General features: G+C 38.5%; 1 protein-coding gene across 1 annotated transcript in view; it reads right to left on the reverse strand.

Annotated features, from left to right (window-relative positions):
- Nucleotides 1–22,102, reverse strand: part of LOC122640355 (DNA damage-binding protein 1-like) — an 81,562-nt gene that overhangs the window by 10,047 nt on the left and 49,413 nt on the right. Inside the window, exons 10-15 of the mRNA XM_043833518.1 lie at nucleotides 20,658–20,764; nucleotides 20,341–20,449; nucleotides 3,489–3,689; nucleotides 3,183–3,398; nucleotides 2,762–2,872; nucleotides 41–316 (exon numbers count right to left, since the gene is read on the reverse strand). Of these exons, the coding sequence (XP_043689453.1) occupies nucleotides 41–316; nucleotides 2,762–2,872; nucleotides 3,183–3,398; nucleotides 3,489–3,689; nucleotides 20,341–20,449; nucleotides 20,658–20,764 (1,020 nt within the window). The remainder of the gene's footprint in view (nucleotides 1–40; nucleotides 317–2,761; nucleotides 2,873–3,182; nucleotides 3,399–3,488; nucleotides 3,690–20,340; nucleotides 20,450–20,657; nucleotides 20,765–22,102) is intronic.

Genomic DNA, 22,102 nt, shown 5'->3' on the forward strand with positions numbered 1-22,102 from the left:
GGAACATAACCAAGAAGTAAAGAAATTGAAGCAAGCATACCCCTTCAAAGGAACATAAAAGAACAGAACGAGGAATTATCTCCCCTCCCAAATTCTCCTTAGTGACAAGATCTAGGCCAGGAAGGGAAAATATCCTAACACTTATATCTGTCCACATTCCAACAGCAGCCAGCTGACTATGGTTACGGTTTTCCCCAATGGCATTTATGTCAAGACATGATATCTCATATTCCAACTGTGCATGCTTTACTTGTGTCAATATCCCATCACCGATTTCAAGATAAACTAGATGGCCACCCCCGGTCGCCAATAAGACCTGTTTCAAAATCATGAGGGGAAAATCACCAATCAGTGACTGTTAGATAACAAACTGGATCAATTTTGAAATGAAAAATACAATCAGTTAACCACAATGTATGTGACCATGTTCATGTTCAGTGATATATAACATATCGGTTAGTTCAAAGATGAAATGCAGTTAAAAATCACATCATTGAGGTATCCAGCCAAACAGTTAACGTAAGAGGAACATTGCAATTTTGTAATAATAAAGCATTAAAGTTTTTTTTCTTGTTCTTTAATTTTTTTTATTGATTTATTTTCATATTCTACATTTGAATGTACTAAATAAGGTTTAAACATATCTGAAATATTACATTTTATTTTCTTCCCTGAATGGGTTTATCTTTCTAAATTCCTGAAATTGCCATAGCAGACATCATTCGTGACCATCACAAAAGTCATGATTCAATTACTTCCTTTCCATTTTCACAACATCAAGACAGACAACTTGAAAAGGAAGGGAAGGGGATATAAGTGGACGCTTAAGGGGAATCCGGATCCAGAGCCATAGAGATTCACAGGGGAGACTCAGTTCACTCATGCCACCTAGGATGAGGTTCACAGTGCACGTATCAAGAGAAGCTACACTCAAGGTCAACGCAGACGGTTCAAACCTGGCAAGGCAGCTGGGATGGGCATGGATATATCGAGCTTGTCTGGCATGGAAACCATGATTTTGGGGGAGAGTAGAGGATGTGGCCATTGGCGCAAGCCATCCTTTATAAAAGAGAGCCTCAGTCCAACACATTATGGTGATAATGGCTTCGAGAGTGTTGGATCAGCATTACATGTTGGGTATGGACCATATGGTGGATATGCTGGTGGACCATCCTTCGAGAGTAGCGGTTCATTTGGATATGGTTGTGGCCATGGTGGATCTTCTGCTTCATTTGGATATGAGGGTGGGTCAAGTGCTGGGTCATCTTTTGTTGACAACATCTTCAGGTATCTGGCCCAACCATGTGTGCCAGCTCCACCTTCCTTCAGTCTCAGTGAACCATTCCCTAGGTAGGGATACCTTGAACATGTTGATGTTGGAGCTAATAGGTGGCCAGCAATGGACTATCAGAATAATTGGGCCCAAAACATGTCATTGGATACATATTTGTTGCATTCCAAGGAGTGGCTACGATATCTTCTATGCTACGCAACTCATGGATTGGACCAGCCAAGAAACTCCCTGATATAGATTTGATCACTGATTTTATGGTTCCATTGATTATTTTGTGAGTTTTCTTGTCTTGTGATTTCTGCTGATGGCCATGCCGAAGGTGGATTCATAGGACAAGTTACTTTTTTCCAGTTTTGGTTTGATCCCTGCTGATGGCATTGCCGTAGGTAGGTGGTCAATCAATTTCTTCTTTGGTCATCTAGTTATGCCAAGACGTTAATCTTGTAATTTTTTTTCCATATTTATATATTATTTTGCTGATCTTTAGCAAAAAAACGTATATTTCGATTGTTTTAATAGCTTATTTTCAGTACTTTATCTATATGTAGACTAAGTGTTTATAATAAGGCTGGTGTATAGGATCATTCAGTGTACACTAGCAAACTTGGGTCAAAACCACAAGTACCATTTTGAGTGTTCTTTTTGTGAACTAATTCATGGATTAATTTTAAAATGTCAAAATAAGCAGCACAAAAAAATCAGGGCAAAAAATCACTTTCTGGACCTCGAAACCAAGGTTTTTTTGGTCTGGAAAAAATACAAGGTTTTGACCAAGTTTTGGTTGAAACCTGCCATATCTTGGTTTCAGAGCTGACTGAAACCGGTCTCGAAACTGAGATTTCAAAACTTGGTTGCATTATTGAGTAGTTATTCAACATAGCTTCACGATGCAAACCTTATAGACCATTCACGCAACTAATTTACCACTCTAGTTTGATTCTTTGGCCTTCCAAAGTCAAATTTGCTGAGTTTTTTATTTTTGGATTGCTATGTTTGATGGTCAGCTGCATTATTCAGTGGTAATCAGTTTTTGGTAGACATTATCCACTAGTTAATTAAGTGAATCTTTTGCTGAAATATTGAAGTACTAGATTATTAAATGAGATTCTATTAGGTTCAAAGAGAAACACCATTTGAATAATGCTAGAAGGCATCAATGTAGTTTACTAAATACAGATGCAGAATCATATGGCTTCATGATGCACACCCAACACACCTTTTACTCAATAGTTATTTCCGTTGGCAAAAATAGTAACAGCTACATACAATATTAGAGACAAAAAGTTCTAGAAGTCCATTTCTAAGCTTTAAGCTTACACAAGCTTCCCTAACTAGTACATTCCACTAATTGGGCTCTCATCAACAAATGAACTCCGATAGGCCATTCCACCACCAAACTCTATAGCCAACACTCCATGCGTTCACCTAAAATAAAATAAGTACTATCGACAGTAGTTTGAGATGCACCTGAGTAGCATTAGCTGTAGCAACATTCACTGAAAATCCTGAAGGGGCTGGCCATTCATGAAGCAACTGCCGAGATGTAGAACTGACCAGCCGTACAGAGTTCTCAGTTACCTGTAATGATGAAGTATTAGTTTTACCACATGCAAACTTCAAGTGCACACCTATTGCAAGAATTCCAGCATCCAAGCTCTATAAATAATTCATGTGTTAAATAACTCAAGATGCTTGCATTACAATAAATAGCCAATCTTTATTCATTAGACACAGCATCAAGCAAAACATGCACACAAGGAACTTCAAAAGATAAAGAATGATTTAGATAAACAACAATCTACCATGAACCAATTCATAATAAATATATACCGATATTAGAAGAAAAAGAGAAGCAAGATCAACTATTGGCTAAAGTAAGAAACCCTACTTGTACAAGCTGATTGTGTACTGCATCATGACAGAACAAAGTCTGTGCTTGAGAATAGAATCCCTCTATCTCAGTTTCTTCTAATTCATCATCAGGATTCATGGCCAAAATTCGAGTCTCACTGATAAAGCTTACAACCAAGAAAGTGTCATAGGGATCATCTGTAGATGACCTTAAAGACCACATTCCTTTGATACCTTGAAGCTCTACAGATGCCTGAAGTAAGAAAATCATAGACCAGAATAGAGTTCATTAAGCAATCAAGATGCATAAATATTGGAAATAAAGGCATATACAATAACATACCTGTTCATTGATTCCTATCCCATTTCTAACAATGCGAAGGGAACCATCTTTATAAGCTCCTGAGCAAGTTACAACCTGACCTTGGCCTTGCCTCTCAAGGTCGACCACACAAAAGTCCACAATAGGCCCCAAATTGACATATCTCTCTAACGCTTCTACATATGAACCTTTTGAATCAGGTTGGAGATTTAGCTTTACGAGCTGTATGGAAACGTTGCACAATATTCAGGTTCAAGTTCATAGACCAGAAAATCAAAGATATTAAAGTAGCCTAAGTATAACCACTAGTGATGGCATCAATTGGTGACAACCAAAGACCAAGTAATTGTAACAAAATGCCAAACCAAAGAAGAATATAAAGATCATAACTCTTTCAGACTTGGTATAGGCCTTGTGCATGCACTAGAAAATGGAAGCATCAATCATCAAAGGGTAATTAGATAAAAAAATGATCAAAGAGAAATCTTTTTTTTCACTCTTTTGGATAGGAAAGACTATAAGAGATAAACATGTTAGAGAGGGAAGGAAAGAATGATACAAATGACAAAGCCCAAATAGGGCCTAGCCCAAAAGAGGGAGGATAGCTAACTGAAAATGAAAATGGACCTCTACCACAGTTCGAGATTTTGATGAGATTTTGCGAAATTTCGCAAAATATTTCGGTTTTCAACAGATGTCGAAACAAAATGGCATGTGATACATAGAAAAGTCAATGTTTCAGTCGAAATTTCAGCATTTCGGTCGGGTATTTCATTTTGCCGATATTCTGTTGAAACCTTACTATGCTTTTACATTAAAACCATAGTTTCAAACGAAATGGGTCGAAATTTTTGTCAGTTTCAACAGAGAAAAGGGAAAACCCTCAATTTTTTGTGTTTTTCTTTTTCAAATCCGGATCCTTCCTTGCTTCTCACCTTTCCCCAAGCTATTCGGTTGTGTCTGGTTTGTGCAGAACTCTTCCCTTCTCGTCCAAGCTGGATCCTCGGGCATTCATCGCATCTTCTTAGGGAACTCCACCTCCCAAAAGGGGTACCGGTGCTATCATCCTCCCACTCGGAAGCTGTTTGTTACCATGGATGTCACTTTTCATGAGACTGAACCCTATTATCAGTCATCAAGGGAAGCATCAACAAGAGGAAGAGATTCCTTCTACAAACCCTCTTGTGATTGATATTGTTCCTTCGGGAGAGGCCTATTCCATTGGCAAGGACATCATCACTTATACAAGAAAGAAAAAGCAGCCTGCCCTGCCTGCCCATATTTACCATTTCCATCTGACCTAGATCCACACAAGATGATAGCCCCTCTCCGGTACCATTTCCTCTCCTCCTCGATGACCTTCCCATTGCTGTTAGGAAAGGTGTCAGATCATGTACCTTGCATCCTATTTCCAATTTTGTGTCCTACAAGTCATTATTACCTTCCTATCGTTCCTTCGTTTCCTCATTGTCCTCTGTATCTATTCCACAGGGCTAGAAAGATGCTATGGTAGAAGAAATGCATGCCTTGAAGAAGAATGATACTAGGGAGCTGGTTCCTTGTCCTAACAGGAAAAAACTAGTAGGATGCAAATGGGTTTTTACCATCAAACAAAAGGCAGATGGTACTATTGAAAGGGACAAGGCCAGATTGGTAGCCAAGGGATTTACACAGATTTACGGTATTGATTACCAAGATTTACAATATCAGCATCTTGTAGGGATCTCACACTAGACAAAATATTGCTTATGCCGTGGGAATTGTTAGCCAATTTCTTCATGGCCCAAAGGCTCCACATCTTGAAGTTGTATACCGGATTCTTCAGTATTTAAAGTCCGCTCCTGGGAAAGGTCTTCTATTCTCTAACAACAACAGCTTAAAGTTAGACTCATTCACTGCTGCTGATTGGGCAGGGTCCATAGATGATCGGCGTTCCACCTTTGGATACTGTACCTTCTTAGGAGGAAATTTGGTCACAATAAGAAACAATCAGTTGTATCCAGGTCAAGTGCAAAAACTGAATACCGAGCCATGGCACAAGGAGTTTGTGAACTACTTGGTTAAAGAACCTTCACAAAGATCTGGGTATTACTTTTGAAGACCCATGAGACTCTACTGTGACAACAAGGCTGCAATCAACATCGCCCATAATCTAGTTCAACATGATCGAACTAAACATAATGAGCTGGATCGCCATTTCATTAAAGAAAAGCTTGAAGAAGGCCTGATATGCATTACCTTTTGTCACTACTGAATATCAATTGGCTGATGTTTTCACCAAGGGTTTAACTTCAAAGTCATTTCATCTTGTTGTATTCAACTTGGGCATGCGAGATATGTATGCACCAACTTGGTAATGATCTTTGATTATAAATAAAGCGGTGGCCTCTATCTCATTGACAAGCCAAATCATTCTCTTTCTCTCGTTTCTCTCTTTCTTTCAACTACCAGTTTACAATTTTATTTATGAAATGGTTTCTAATTTTATGTCTACTCATTCCTAATGCATATTTAGGGAGACTTAGTGGTGAGGTGAGGAAGTTTAAACAGCCATTTAGGCTAAGAATTCCAGTTTTAATACTTGGCAAAGGACAAAAGATGAAGAGAATTTTAAAAGGTATAATTCCAATAGAAAAGAAGTAAAGAAGATAACTGGGAAAGCAAGGGTTATGAAATATGAGGATCTCTCTATTGAGTTAGCACAAAGGGGAACAAGGTATCTATAAACTAGCCAAACTCAGTGTCAGGGAAAGGAAGAGTAGAGATTTCAACCATATTAGATGCATTAAAAGTGAGGATGGAAATATTTTAATAAACGATGAGGAGAAGAGAGGTGGACTAATTATTTCTACAGTTACCATATAAAAATAATATAAGTAATAGTATCTTAGAAGGGTATAATAACCATCAAGAAACTACAAATCGTATCGTGTGTGTGTGTGTGTGTGTGTGTGTGTGTGTATATATATATATACACACACACACACACACACACCGAAGATTAGGGTGGCTGAAGTAAAAGAAGGCTAGAAAAAGATGAAAATAGGTAAAGTAGTAAGTCTAGATGGTATCCCAATAGATGTTTGGAAGAGTATAGGATTTTGTGGCTAACAAGATTATTTAATAAGATTTTGAGCACAAGGAAAAAGCCGAATGAATAATTCCGCCAGTGTTTGCTACCGGTCCCAAGCACGGATAAAGGAGGTTTGGTGTGTCAGGTTGGCAGCCAGCACCGAAAAAAAAAACAGCCAAACCTTTTTACATGGATTCTACAACATATTATAAACGTTATGTTAGGGCATTCCCTGACAGAATAAGCAATGCGCTACACTAGGACCCGGGTGTAGTGAAAGGTGGGCAAGGGTTAGCTAGGGCATCCCTCGTAAGCGAGACGCCACGTCGGCTCCAGGATACGATGACAAGAAGGAAAGGGTTCTCACGCCGTGGATGAGTGTAGATAAAAAAGCTAGTCCAAAAGCGTAGGATTAAATTAGCAACTTGGAACATTGGATCTTTAACAGGTAAGAGTTTAGAATTGATAGATGTTGTGAGGAGAAGGATTAACATAGCCTGTATTCAAGAGACTAGATGGAAGGATAAAAAAGCTAAGGAGTTCGACGACTTAAACTTTGGTACATGGCATAGTTCAAGAACTTGCCAAGATCTTGGTAATATCTCGGTTTTTGAAAAAAACCAAGACGAGATTGAAGGCGAAATGGAGAGTTACAATGTATCTATCGAGATCTCGATGAGAAACCTTGGTATATAGACACCTATTTATGCAAACCTTGGTATACCGACACTTATTTATGCTAGAAAGTAGGGCAGATACTTACTTAAGCCAAAAACCAAGATAGACACTTATTTATGCCTAATATCATCATTTAAGTAAATATTTTTATATTTGTTATTTCATTTACTTAATATATTGTTCATGAATAATATTAGGCATAAAGAAGTGCATGTCCTGGTTTCTGGCATAAGTGTTTATCCTAGTTTCCCACTAAGTCAAACTCCTATTTGGACTTTGATTTTTCAAAATCTGATAGTGTCATTGTGTTTAAATGGCCCAAAATAGATTGTATACCAACTTCCATGACCAAACTAGGTAAAAAACCAACCAAAGCCATCAACTGAGTTCAAAAACAAAATGTACCCACTCCACGAGATCTCGGTCCAACACGGTTTTTTGGTTGGGCGAAACCAATACCGAAACAGAGTTCTCGAACTATGGGACACGGGGGACAAAAGTAATAGAAGTGGATAAAGATTTAAAGAATAATGTAGTGGATATTAAAAGATTCGGAGATAGGATTATATCCATCAAGCTTGTATTGGAGAAAGAGGTTGTAAATATAAAGGTAAATTACGTAACACCCCCTGAAAATGGAACGATACTCAAGTCACCCCCTCTTATTTGAAAATACTCACCTTACCCCCTGTATATGAGCACTATATTACAAATTAGTCCCTACCATTAGTTTTATGTTGCTAACTTATGAAGTCAGCAAGTTAAAAAAATTTAAATCCCTAAACGACCCTTGACCAGTGTATAGTTACCATTTTACTCTTTAATCGAAAAACCCCTAATTCGATCCTCTTCCTCATACCGCTCTCTTCCTCACATGACTTGCAATTCAATTTGAAGCAGAAGTTTGCTGGAGAGAAGAAAGTGAAGAAATTACAAGCATTGCTTGCCGAGATACACACGGTTCCACTCGATTTATTCCTAAAAGTTGAGATGGCCGAACCTAGATGTCAACCCTTCTGCAGTGATTTGAACTACCCTGATTCAAACCCCACCTCTACAACTCATGTTCCAAAGTTTTTCAAGCTTCATTCTTTGAAACTTAAAGAGGAAATCTCTGAACTTTCGGATTAAAGCTATTTGGTAATGTCATTTTTTTTTTCCCCTCTGCAACTTTACAAAATTCTAAAAGCTTTTTTTTTATTCATTGTTTCAGGTTTCACAATTAACCGAACTTAAAGATGAAATGGGTGGTAGTATGACTGTATCACAATGACACCTTAGAAAGGGGCAAGAAGAGAGAGAGAGATGTTGGGAGGAAATCACCGTTCAGGGGCATGATACGCGCTTCATGTTTGAGGTGTTGTTTTGTGGTATTTGCAGTAGCTTCGGCTCTTTTTGTATCTGGGCCTGCTCTGTATTGGAGGTTTAAGAAGAGTATCAAGTTGGGAAAGGCTTCGCCTTCTTGTAGCCCTTGCATCTGTGAGTCTGTGACTGCCCTCGCCTTTGTCTCTCAACAACATTGCTCCAGGTATGTTTTTCTCTCTACTTTTTTTTCCCGTTTCTGTTTGTTATTGTTGTTCTTCTTGGTGGGATTATCTTCTTATGTGATCATTTTAAGAGGATTCGAGTGACCCCTTTGAGGAATTAGGGTTTTAGAGGGAAAGAAAGAAAGGAGAGAAAGAGAGACCATTAAAGCAACAGATCGATCAGAGATTGATGCAGTAACGTTTTATCTGTTTAAAGTTTAAATGGGTTAAGGTTAAGTATGTCATTTCAACTTTTGGTTTGATTTAAGTTAACACCGTTACTGTAGATGGGGACGGATGAGTATTTTCAAATATGAGGGGGTGACTTGAGTATCGTTCCATTTTCAGGGGGTGTTACGTAATTTACCCTAAATATAAATAGCACTTACGCACCTCAAGTAGGATTGGATGAAAGTAGTAAGTTACAATTTTGGGAACACATGGATCGATTAGTGCAAGGTTTTAGTTAAGGCACATGTTGGGAAAGATCGTAGAGGCTATGAAGGTGTACATGGAGGATATGTTTTGGAGAGAGGAATGTGAAACGACCCAGCCCCTCTATTGGCATGATATTGTCCTCTCTAGCCCAATGGGCCTCAAGGCTTTAAAACGCGTCATACCAAGTAGAGGAGGCTACTCTTTATCAATAGCTCAGGATCTCCCTCCCTAGCCGATGTGGGACTAAGTTGGCACCCCCTCACCGATCTCCCAAACCCCCTGGTACTCAGCCGTGTCTTGGTGGGGATACCTCAACAATCTCCCAGGCAGGCCGGTACTAGGCCGTATTCTTGGGGCGTTACATTCTCCTCCCTTACGGGCACAGCGTCCCCGTTGTGGCCGCACCACCAGTGTCGGGAGTTTGTTCTGATACCACTGTAACGACCCAGCCCCTCTATTGGCATGATATTTTCTTCTCTGGCCCAATGGGCCTCAAGGCTTTCAAACGCGTCATACCAAGTAGAGGATGCTACTCTTTATCAATAGCTCAGGATCTCCCTCCCTAGCCAATGTGGGACTAAGTTTGCACCCTCTCACCGATCTCCCAACCCCTTGGTAATCAGCCGTGTCTTGGTGGGGATACCTCAACGATCTCCCAGGCGAGCCGGTACTAGGCCGTAGTCTTGGGGAGTTACAGAATGAGGAGGGGATCTCAGTTTTAGACTTTGGTGTGGCTTTTAATTTATCCATTCTAAACACTTACTTTGAAAATAGAGAGGAGCATTTAGTTACCTTCAAAAGTGGACATCATAGTAGCCAAATAGATTTCTTCCTAACTAGAAAGTCTGATAGATTGTTATGAAAGGATTGTAAGGTGGTAGCAAGGGAGAGACTAACCTCACAACATAGATTAGTGGTCATGGATGTGTGCCTCACTACACAGAATCGTAAGAAAGGTGAGCATATTTGCCCTAGGATAAGGTGGTGAAGCTTAAAATGAGATACTTTCATATCATTTACTAATGAAGTGGTCAGACAAGGAAAGTGAGACTTTGAGGGAGACACTAATACGATGTGAAATGAGACGGCTAATTGTCTTAAGAAGGTTTGCTAAAGATGTCCTAGGCGAATCGAAAGGAAAACGTCATTCCTCTAGAGAGACTTGGTGGTGGGATGATGAGGTTCAAACAGCCATTAAGACTAAGAAAGCTAGTTTTAATACATGGCTATGGACTAAGGATGTAGAGGATCTACAAAGGTATAAATTTGCCAGAAATGAAACTAAAAAGATTGTGGGAAAAGCAAGGGCGAAGATATATGAACATCTTTATAACAATCATGGTTTAAGAACACGGTTTCAGACCCCAACTCAGTCAGGCCAAAAACCGAGTTGGACTGAGATATTGGCAAGGTGGTGCACTTTTTTTTTTTTTAAACTCGTTCCATTGTTTCGGTGGGTTTTTGACATAGTTTGGTCATGAAACTTGGTATACAGTCTATTTTGGGCCATTTAAACAAAATGACACTATCAGATTTTGAAAAATCAAAGTCCAACTAAGAGTTTGACTTAATGGCAAACCGAAGCAGACACTTATTTATGCCGGAAACGAAGACAGGCACTAATTTATGCCAAATATCATTTAAGTGATTTCATTTACTTAAGATATTATTCATTAATAAGCAAATACTCCCTATTTGAATTCAATAAAAATAGTTGGAAAAAAAAAATCAAATTCCAAAAGGATAAAAAGCCAACCCCCCAGTTCAAGAACAAAAACTGGATTTTCAGTTGTAAGTGCAATTTTCAATAAATCCAAGATTGTTTAAATCTGATTTATATTGAATGAGTTATGTTTTGGTCAGACTTAATGTGGTGTGCACGAATGCTGTCAAAATCGCTCTAAATGAAAATATTTCTTTAGACATCAAAACAAACTAATATCTTACCGCACTTTCGGTTTTTAGCAATGTTATACCATATTAAGAATTATGGAATTTTTAGATTTGAGATAAACCCCATCATTTAAAAGTTGAAACTTGCACCTACCGCTGAAAATCCAGTTTTTGTTCTTGAACTAGGCGGTTGACTTTTTATCCTATTGGAATTTAATTTTTTAACTATTTTTATTAGATTCAAATAGGGGTATTTGCTTGTTTATGAATAATATCTTACGTAAATATAATATAAAAACATTTACTTAAATGATATTAGGCATAAATAAGTGTTTGTATACCAAGGTTTCACACCAAGATGACCAAGACCACCTAATTGTCTATATACCAAGGTTTCCCACCAAGACTGTGTATTTCTCCCATTTCACCTTTGATCTCATCTCGGTTTTGCAAAAAAAAAAGAGATATTACTGGTATCTCGGCAAGTTCTTATTCCATGATAACAATCTAAACCCAAAAGGGGAAAAAACTAAATATTAGATAGCTAAAATGAGGGAAAGGAAGAGTAGAGATCTCGACCGACCACTCTACAATAGGATCGATCGAACGTGCTCAGACTTGCAGTCGATCAAGCACACATAGATTGATTGGAAAATGAAAAAAAATAAAGGGTAGAAGACATGATAGAAGAAGGATAGTTTGGATTGAGCCTCTCACTCACTCTCGGGTCTCTCACCCACAGTTCTCACCATTACTGGGGTTGGCTATCTCAGCCTGGGCATCTCACCCTTCTCAGCCTTTCTTAGGACAATGCATTGCAAAACAGCAACATAACTTCATTCATTAAATCGTGTGGAGGCCTCTAAGGACATTACATTATATAGACTGAAGGGTTGAGTCCAAAATAGAAAGTCTCTAGAAGAGCTGAGACCTGAGTTATAAGTAATTGAACTTTGCTAAGAAACAAACTTAGAATGTAACTAAAATAGAAACTCTAACTCAACTAAGCAACTAAAATAGAAACTCTAATTTAGAAACAAATAACTAACAAAATAGAAACTAATGAAATAGCAACTAGGGATATGATATTGGCAGCATCCAATCTTCCATGCTAGCAGTCCATATAACCCACAGCACTATTCATGTGAACAGTAACTCTTTTTTTTTTGGATTTTGTCTTGATCCCTTCTCTTCTTCATACTTCTCTCTAGGTTGAGGCTACCTTATGTGATGCTCCATCGAACCAACAAAAACCCGCCACATCATCAGACCAGGCTGCCTCTCACAGCAGTTGAATCCCACAACTATACTAGGATGGTTTTGAGGCTTGTTCCTGTGGCTACACATGGACTTATGATCTACATTAAGACATAAAGAAGAGATGGGAACATAGTTGTCAAGGTGTCGCCAAGGCGTCCATGCAGATCTTTGGGGGCCTAGACGATTGTCGCCTTAGTGCAGGGCGCCTTGCACACGATCTACATTGGTTTAATTGGTATCGGACCAGGTTGTGGCACTTATTTATGGCAAATATCATTAAATGTTTTTATATTTATTATTTCATTTACTTAAGATATAATTCATAAATAAGCAAATACCCCCTATTTAAATTCAATAAAAATAGTTAAAAAATAAAATTCCAAAAGGATAAAAAGTCAAGCCCCCCCAGTTCAAGAACAAAAACTGGATTTTTGGCAATAGGTGAAATTTTCAACTTTCTAATGCTGGGGTTTTTCTCAAATCTAAAAATTCCATAAATCTTAATACGGTAAACCCTTGCAAAAAACTCAAAGTGCGATAAAATATTCATTTTTTTTATATATTTAAAAATATTTTCATTTAGAGCGATTTGACAGCTGTCGCGCACACCAAATAAAGTTTGACCGGAACATAACTCCTTAATATAAATCAGATTTAAGCAATCTTGGATCGGTTGAAAAGTTGGTTTTGTGTTAATGTGTTCTACCTAATACAAAAAGTCTCATGTAAAAATAAAATCATTTGATCAGTCAAACTTCGTATAGAACAAAGAACATTTCTTTAAATCGAGAGCAGTTTAATTACTTATTGATAAGATCATATTTTCTAAGAAAAGTATAAACCAAATGTATGTTTTGATTGTTTCATACTTCCAATGGCTTGCTTCTTCAGTTATGCTTTCTTCTAGTTCTATGTTGATTTTTGATGACTTTATGTGGCTTAATATTGATTTTTTATTACTTGATGTGACTTAATGTTGCTTTTTTATGACTTGATGTTGCTTAATGTTGATTTTTTTATGATTTGATGTGGCTTAATGTTGATTTTTTATGATATAAGGTACATAGTGTAGCATAGTGATGCAGGCATAGAGGCAGCAGTGGAGGACGTGGAAGTCCAACTCAACCACCCAAAGATCCTTAGAAGATCTGAGAGAATAAGAGCCCAACATGGCAACATGGCTAATTGGATTCTGACTGCAATCAAGGATCCTTGATTGGCTGATTTGGTATTGATTGCAATCAAGGATTGATTGGCTGATTTGGTGTTGATTGCAATCAAGGCTTGATTGGCTGATTTGGTGTTGATTGCAATCAAGGATTGGTTGGCTGATTTACAGTTGATTGCCTTCTAATCCTATCCTTAATTAGTTTTTACCTAATATGCTATGTTTTTATTTAGTATGTTCTTATTTTAGTAAAACTCAATCTTAGACTTAGGGATTGAGATTGGGCTTTGGGAATCCTATAAAAGGACCGATTGTAGTAGTGGTAAGGCAGATTTTGAATAATATTGAATTTTGACCTCCATTGGAGCGTTTCAATGGAGCTTGCGAATTGCAACCTTGTGATTGAGTGTTCTTCTTCCTCCTTGACCCTGCTCGATCCTATACCCTAGGCACAAGGCTGCTCCATTCTGGTATCAAAGCCAAAGCAAGGTGCAACGAGTATGGCTCCCAAGCGTAGGGGAGGTCACACTAGTCACATAGAGGACGTTATGTTGACAGACGAGAATGCTCAACTAAGTCAACAGATTGCTGCAATGAATCTTTAGATGGAGCGTTTGCGAACCTCATCTCGTCATTCCAATAGATCGGATAACACCACAGGCAGTCAGTCACCCTCATCGGAAGATGAAAGGCGTGCTTTTGCTATGAGACTACTACGACGACATGCTCAGGAGGAGCGAGAGGTCGAATGGTTTCGAAAGTTGAAAGGCGACCATATAACTCCAGCTGAAAATATCAACCTCGGAGTGGAGAATCGACAACTTTGCCAACAAGCTACCGACGATCGATTCGTCACCCAGGTTGATTGGAGAGAACCTCCCAAGTTTGAGAAGTACCAGGATGAGTACGTCGATGAACAAGGCGGTTTTGAGAGCCTTGAACTTGATTCTATTTTAGAAGCACAACCCGGTGAGCCAGCATCATTAAGTGTAAGTGATTGTTTTCCTTGCAAAGAAGCAGTCCCAAGTCCCAACAACCACCGATCTTCCCATTGAGGAGATCACCTCTCAAGTCTTTGATTTGGTTCCATCATACATATCAGTTTCTGTTTTTGGAGATTTTTTTGTGAAGGAAATGATGAACACGGCACCATATCAAGATCAAAATTTGAAGCCGTTGCAACTGTGCAACTTTCTTTACTTATTGGTTGACAATGTAGCGGAGAAGACGAATGGAGACATGTTCCAATGGATCGACATTATCAATATGTATGATGATCCGTATTTGGCTGTTATTTCTTTCCCGTCTGTACTTCAATTTGTTCACGGTATACACATCGTCAACAAGCCATATTTTAATGCCTCATTTCTTTAAGCCGTGAACATCTCAATTGCTATCGCCATCAAATATGAAGTTGAGTTACAAATTCTATTATATTCAATTGGAGATATCACTATCACCAATGACTTTGTCTGGTTTCCATTTTATCCTGGTAGAAAGTGAACATCCGAAGATGGTGACTTAAATTCGAGGTCGAATTATTCAAAATCATGAGGGAATGATGCAGGCATAGAGGCAGCAGTGGAGGACGTGGAAGTCTAGCTCAACCATCCAAAGATCCTTAGAAGATCTGAGAGAATAAGAGCCCAATATGGCAACATGGCTAATTGGATTCTGACTGCAATCAAGGATCCTTGATTGGCTGATTTGGTATTGATTGCAATCAAGGATTGATTGGCTGATTTGGTGTTGATTGCAATCAAGGCTTGATTGGCTGATTTGGTGTTGATTGCAATCAAGGCTTGATTGGCTGATCTTTGGTGTTGATTGCAATCAAGGATTGTTTGGCTGATTTACGCTGATTGCCTTCTAATCCTATGCTTAATTAGTTTTTACCTAATATGCTATATTTTCATTTAGTATGTTCTTATTTTAGTAAGACTCAATCTTACCTATAAAAGGACCTATTGCAGTAGTGGTAAGGCAGATTTTGAATAATATTGAATTTTGACCTCCATTGGAGCGTTTCAAAGGAGCTTGCGAGTTCCAACCTTGTGATTGAGTGTTCTTCTTCCTCTTTGACCCTGCTCGATCCTATACCCTTGGCACAAGGCTGCTCCACATAGTAAATAATGTTAGAAAGAGGAGAAATAAAAAATAACACTTGGGCGCCTTGGTTGCTTGGGCAACACGCTTGTCGCCTAAGCACTTAGGCACCCCTCTACCTTAGGTCGCCTTGCCACCTTAACAACTATGGATGGGAAGGTTATTTATGCAGCATACTTAATGAACATACTTCGAGTAATAGTATTTCGGAATACTACATTATCCATCAAGACACCACCTGTCGTAGATAGATACGAAGAATTAGGGTGTCTAAAGTAAAAGAAGCTTTAAGGAGGATGAAAGTAGGCAAGGCACAAGGCCTAGATAAGACCCCAATAGAAGTATGGAAGAGCTTAGGAATTTGTGGTTTATCTAGGCTAATCAAGCTGTTAAATAAGATTATGAGCACAAGGAAAATGTCAGATGAATGGAGGAGAGGCATCGTGGTTCCGATTTACAAAAATAAAGGTGATATTCAGAGTTGCAATAATAGAGGGTTATTGAAACCCACTTGAGACAAGAAACTACTATTACAGAGAACCAATTTGGTTTTATGCCAGGACGACCCACGACTAAAGCTATTTACCTAATTAGAAGACTTATGGAAACATTTAGAGATTACAAGAAGGATCTCCATATGGTCTTTGTTAAGATATGATATCGTGGGGCCCTCCCTCCTATGTAAACCACAATAGAAGGAGTCCTATCGTGGAATACTTAGTTTCCTTTTCTGTTTTAGGAATTTTACTTTCTATTTCTCTAGGAGACTTATTTATTTGACTGTTACTCGACCTGACATATCTTTTGCAGTTGGTGTCATTAGCCAATTTATGCAGTCTCCCAAGAAGCCTCACTAGGAGGTAGCTTGTCGTATTCTACGATATCTGAAAGGAGCTCCAGGAAAGGGACTGGTTTATACATCACATCAGAGAGTAGATCTGATGGGGTTCTCTGATGCTGACTGGGCTGGTTCTGTTGGTGATAGGAGGTCCACTACTGGCTACTATACCTTTGTTGGCGGAAATCTAGTCACTTGGTAGAGCAAGAAACAGTCTATTGTGGCTAGATCTAGTGCTGAGGTTGAATATCGGGCTATGGCTCATACTGCAGCGGAACTAATGTGGTTGAAATCCTGGTTACAAGAGTTGGGGTTTCCCGTTTCAATTCCCGTGAAGATGTTTTGTGATAACCAAGCTGCCATCTACATTGCAAGCAATCCTGTATTTCACGAGAGGACCAAACACATCGAAGTTGACTGTCATTTTGTGAGAGATGCAGTTATGAAGAAGCTCATCTCCACAACTTTTGTCTCCTCCGCTGATCAGCTTGGTGACCTATTTACTAAGCCCTTGTTTGGTCCGATGTTCCGGAAGAATTGTGTCAAGCTAGGCATGAGTGATTTATATGCTCCAGCTTGAGGGGGAGTGTTAAGATATGATATCTTAGGGCCCTCCCTCCTATGTAAACCACGATAGAAGGAGTTCTTCTATCATGGAATATTTAGTTTCCTTTTAGGTTCCTTTTCTGTTTTAGGAAGTTTACTTTCTATGTCTCTAGGAGACTTTCTATTTTATTTCTTTCCTATTCTAATTAGGAAAGTGCTGGCTGTAATCTTTCTCCTTTTATTATAAATAAGATCCTGGGAGAGAAGAGCAGTATCGGCTGTGAGCTCTCTCCACAGCTTCTTCTCTTCTTCTCTTCTCTCCCCCTTCATTTCCTTCTCTCTCCCTGCTGCTGGTTTTCATATTCTGATGTTGTAACAGTCTTTATTGACCTAGAAAAAGCCTATGACAGAGTCTCTAGAGAGTTAGTATGGCAAGTACTAGAGAAGAGAAGTGTTTCAAGTAAATATGTAAGATGGTGCGGTAACAAGTGTAAGAACTGTGGGGGGCCAAGGTAGCGAATTCTCAAATATAATTGGGCTACATCAAGGATCAGCTTTAAGCCCTTATTTGTTTGCTCTACTATGAATGATTTAACCAGAGACATTCAAGATGAGGTTCCTTGGTGTATACCATAGTTGTCATGGCGTCGCCATGGCACCACCATGGAGTCCTGGCATTGGAGAAATGTGCATATCGACCTACGCCATGGCGTCCTGTCTCTCTTTCCCTCTTCGATTTCTTCTTCTTTAATTTTTTGTTTCTTCCCCAACCTTAGACCCACTCCCTGTGTCTCTAAATCTCCTATTTTAGCCTTGGTTTCTGAGTTTTTTCTTTCTGTCGTGTTATTGCAAGGTTGAAGAAGCCATATTAAGTCTTTAAAATTGCAAGTAAGGACAACTTATATTATTTATATAAAACCCCCTATATTCTCTATTGCTATTCTGTTTAGCCCATTCAGTTTTCTCTTTAACTCCATTAAATTACAGTTTTGCCACTCCTTTACAACTTCAGATTAATTACAATTCTGCCATTGCCCTTATAAATCTTGATTTATCTACTAGTTTGCCATTCAACTTTGGATTTAATTACAATTCTGCGATGGTCGACATGATTGACATGGCAAGCGACGTGTCGATATATCGATCAGACACCCCTCCACCGACTTGGATTGCCGTGACGCCGTGACAACTATGGTGTATACTTTTTGCTGATAACATTGTTTTGGTGGATGACACAAAAGTAGGGATTAACACCAAGTTAGAGTTATGGAGATCAACCTTGGAATCAAAAGGTTTAAGCTAAATAGAACGAAGACGGAGTATATGGTGTGTAACTTTGGTAACACTAGGACGGATAATGAGGTGGTGAAACTTGATGAGAGGGAGATTCCGTAAAGTGATTATTTTAGGTATCTTGGCTCAATCATAAATAAAGAAGGTGATATAGAGGACGATGTTTTACAGAGAATTAAAATAGGATGGATGAAGTGGAGAGGTGTGTCCGGAGTTTGTGTAATCGGTGTATTCCTTTAAACTTAAAAGGCAAATTTTATAGGACAGTCATACGACTGACTATGATATATGGTGCAGAATGTTGGGCAGTTGAGAAGCATCATATAGAACAACTTAATGTAGCGGAGATGAGGATGTTGAGATGGATGAGTGGCAAAACTGTGACGAATAAAGTAAGGAATGATCATATTAGAGCTGGTTTGGGAGTAGCTACGAGAAAGTCGTTTGAGGTGGCATGGCCATGTTCAACGGAGGCCTTTGGATTCTCCAGTACGGAGGAGTGATTTAATTCAGATTGAAGGAACTAAAAGAGCCAGGGGCAGACCTAAAATTACCTTAGGAGAAGTGGTGAAAAAAGACATGCATAGCTTAGGCCTTGTATCAAGTATGGCCTCAAAATCTCAAATAGACCTGATTGGAAACCAAGGATCCATGTAGCCAACCCCATTTCGTTGGCATAAGGCTGAGTTGTTGTTGCTGTTGTGTGTTGTTGACAAAGGCGGATGAATGGGGAAGAAACATTGAAGTACCATTATAAAAATAAATGTGATATTCAAAGCTGTAATAATTATAGAAAGTAATTGAAGTCCATCTAATACAAGAAACTAATATTTCGAATAACCAATTTGGTTTTAAACAAACTTCATGTAGCTAAATGAGGATGCTGAGGTTGATGAATGGTAAATCTTTAAAAGATAAAATAAAGAATGAACAAATTAGAGCAAACCTGGATGTTGCCTGTATTCATGATAAGTTGCGAGAAACTCGTCTAAGGTGCCATGGACCTGTGCAACGGAGGTCTTTGAATGCTCCAGTTTGGAGAAGTAATTTAGTTCAAATTGAAAGAGCTACAAGAGCTAGAGGTAGGCTGAAAATAACCATAGGAGAAGTGGTGAGGAAAGACATGTATAGCTTAGGACTGGAATCTTGTATGGCTTTGAATAGAACAGATTGGAGAAATAGGATCCATGTGTTCTGACCCCATTCAGTTGAGATAAGGCTGAGTTGAGTTGTAACTGAATTACATGTGTTCTAGTACTAAATTTTTTGTGGAATAGGCCATAGTCGAGAATACATATACAGTAGTATGCAACGTATACTATCAAACTAGCCATTTGAGCCTCAAAACCCTTCACCAAAACTTGCAGCCGAAATTGTACAGATTTTGACCGAAATTTCGTTATGGAACCTGGTCACAACCAGGCTCGAAACCGAAATCTTGAACCTTGACCTCTACCTTCACAATAATGAAACCACAGCCTTACTACAAACAAACTCACAGATCAGAATCCATGGCAAATATATCAAACCAAGGCCAGTCAATCATCTCTGCATTCCTTGAGTTTCTCATTTTCACAAGGTCATTTACTGAACCCACAAAAGAAAAATGGGAATCCACATCCAACTGCAAAGGCAGTATGTAACAAGCAATATACGGAGGTTCATCATTCACCGACCACCGTTAACTCCACTTTTTGTATCATATACACAGGAGTCACCAACATTATTAAGATTATTCAATCAGATGATACATCTAGGCTGGGTGCAAAACCCTAAGTCAGACTAATATATTATCTCAAACTTTTGAATTGCAGCTAAGACTTTCAAAACATTAAAATAACAAATGTACCAAGGAAATAAAACATTAATTGGGTTCTTTAATTTTCCAAGTTCGATGTTGGTACAAATTTTAAGGATATGGCCAATAAAAGAGGTGGTCCACATATTGAACAAAAAAGATATGTATGGAGGCAATGGGGTTTGGTGAATGTGCTAAATGAGAAAACATGAATATAGCATTTGGAATGAATAAATAAATCATTTCCTCGAAACACCTGTGAATCTCCATAGCTCGAACCAACATATACGAATGCATTATCAAGATACGATAATGTCGATGCAATTGAAGTTTCTCCCAACAGCTCAATCTTGAGACCAGTAACTCTGTAAGAAACCAACAGATAATCCAAACTTCAGAAGCAGGAAAATGCAGCCAATAATATGCAAGACCATTTCTTAAAAAACAAAATGAACTAGCTGTTTCTGTTACCACGAAAGGATTTGAAACTTCAAGTTTGCCTTTCAGCCCCCCATCCCCCAAAAAAAGTCAGCCTTTCAGGCTAAAAATTGCATAGGAAGAATTTTTGATAACCTTTCTCTCTCATGGGTGATCACAAGTAAGTGAAGAAATCCTGCATGATCACTAAGCAAGTATCGTGAACCATCAGCATCAACTCTCCCATAGGCTCTTGTGATTGACTGGAAAAGCACATCAAGGGGATTAAGAAATAGCAAGATATACACAATTGTTCTCTATGCCTCTACCACAACCAAAGTGTCAAGTATCAGTATCGGGCAGCGTATCAAAAAGTTGGTTTTAAGAAACAAATCTGAGAGACTTTAGATGCACTTTAATATGCTCGGATATGTTTACTATACATGCAAAATAAGTGTTTTTTAGTTAAAAAACTCGTCGAGATCTCGAAAATCTTGGAGATCTCAACCTGGTCGAGACGAAACTGCATACGAAATATCAAACCTGGATTGTTTCGATCGAGTTTTTCGAGACTTGGATAGTGTTTTCTGAGATCTCGACTAGGGTATCTATGGCATATGTATTGTTCACTGTACTTGGGTAGTTGGGTTGGGTGTCTATGTAATATGCATTGTTCAATGAACTTTGTAGTTTCTACTTTAAGTCTTTAACTATTTCTTCAATAATTATTCAATATTATGTGTCTTCATCCATTATTGCATAATTTACTTGTTTTACTTGCCAATTATGTCTCATTGCATTCGAACAATGTGTAGAATAGGCAATATTACATAAGGGTTCAACGTTTCTGCCAACCAAGGTTGCAAATCCAAAACACCAAATTGGGTGCTTTTTTTTTACAATTTAAAGAGTTAAATATGTTTATTAAGCCTAAAACAAGCTTCCCCTAAAATTTCGGAGCCAACTATGGCCATTTGCCCACTGAAACATCAAACCGAAACCCCCAAAAAAAAATGCATTGTCTCGCTGAGATATCGAGATTTCGGTTGTCTCAACCTGGTCAAGACGAGTTTTTGAATTATACTTTTTACGCATTGTGCACCACAAATAAGCAATAAATAATGATATACAACACAGGTGTCAAGTATCTGAATCAAGTAGCATATCAAAAAGCTGGCTTTAAGAGACATTTCGGGGACATATAAAAGAGATGCTACGAGACGTCAGATACACTTTGATACGCATGGATATGCTTATAATACATGCAAAAAGTAGTGTTTTTAAGTATTGTACACCATAATTAGCAATACATAATTATATCCACCATTGTTTGGTTATCTCTATTGCGGCATCTATGTAATTCTAATCTTCATTGGCAAGTGCAATACCAAAGGGCACTCCCACTGCACAAGGCTCTCGCCAATGCGGGGTCTAGGGAGGTTCATAATGTACGCAGCCTTACCCCTGCTTTCGTAGAGAGGCTGTTTCCAGACTCAAACCCATGACCACTTGGTCACAATGGAGAACCTTACCGTTGCACCAAGGCCCACTTGGTCACATTTGCAAGTGCAATAGCAAACTTATTAATAAATGATAAAAAA

Source organism: Telopea speciosissima, chromosome 9, assembly GCF_018873765.1.
Source record: "Telopea speciosissima isolate NSW1024214 ecotype Mountain lineage chromosome 9, Tspe_v1, whole genome shotgun sequence".
Classification (NCBI taxonomy): Eukaryota; Viridiplantae; Streptophyta; class Magnoliopsida; order Proteales; family Proteaceae; genus Telopea; species Telopea speciosissima.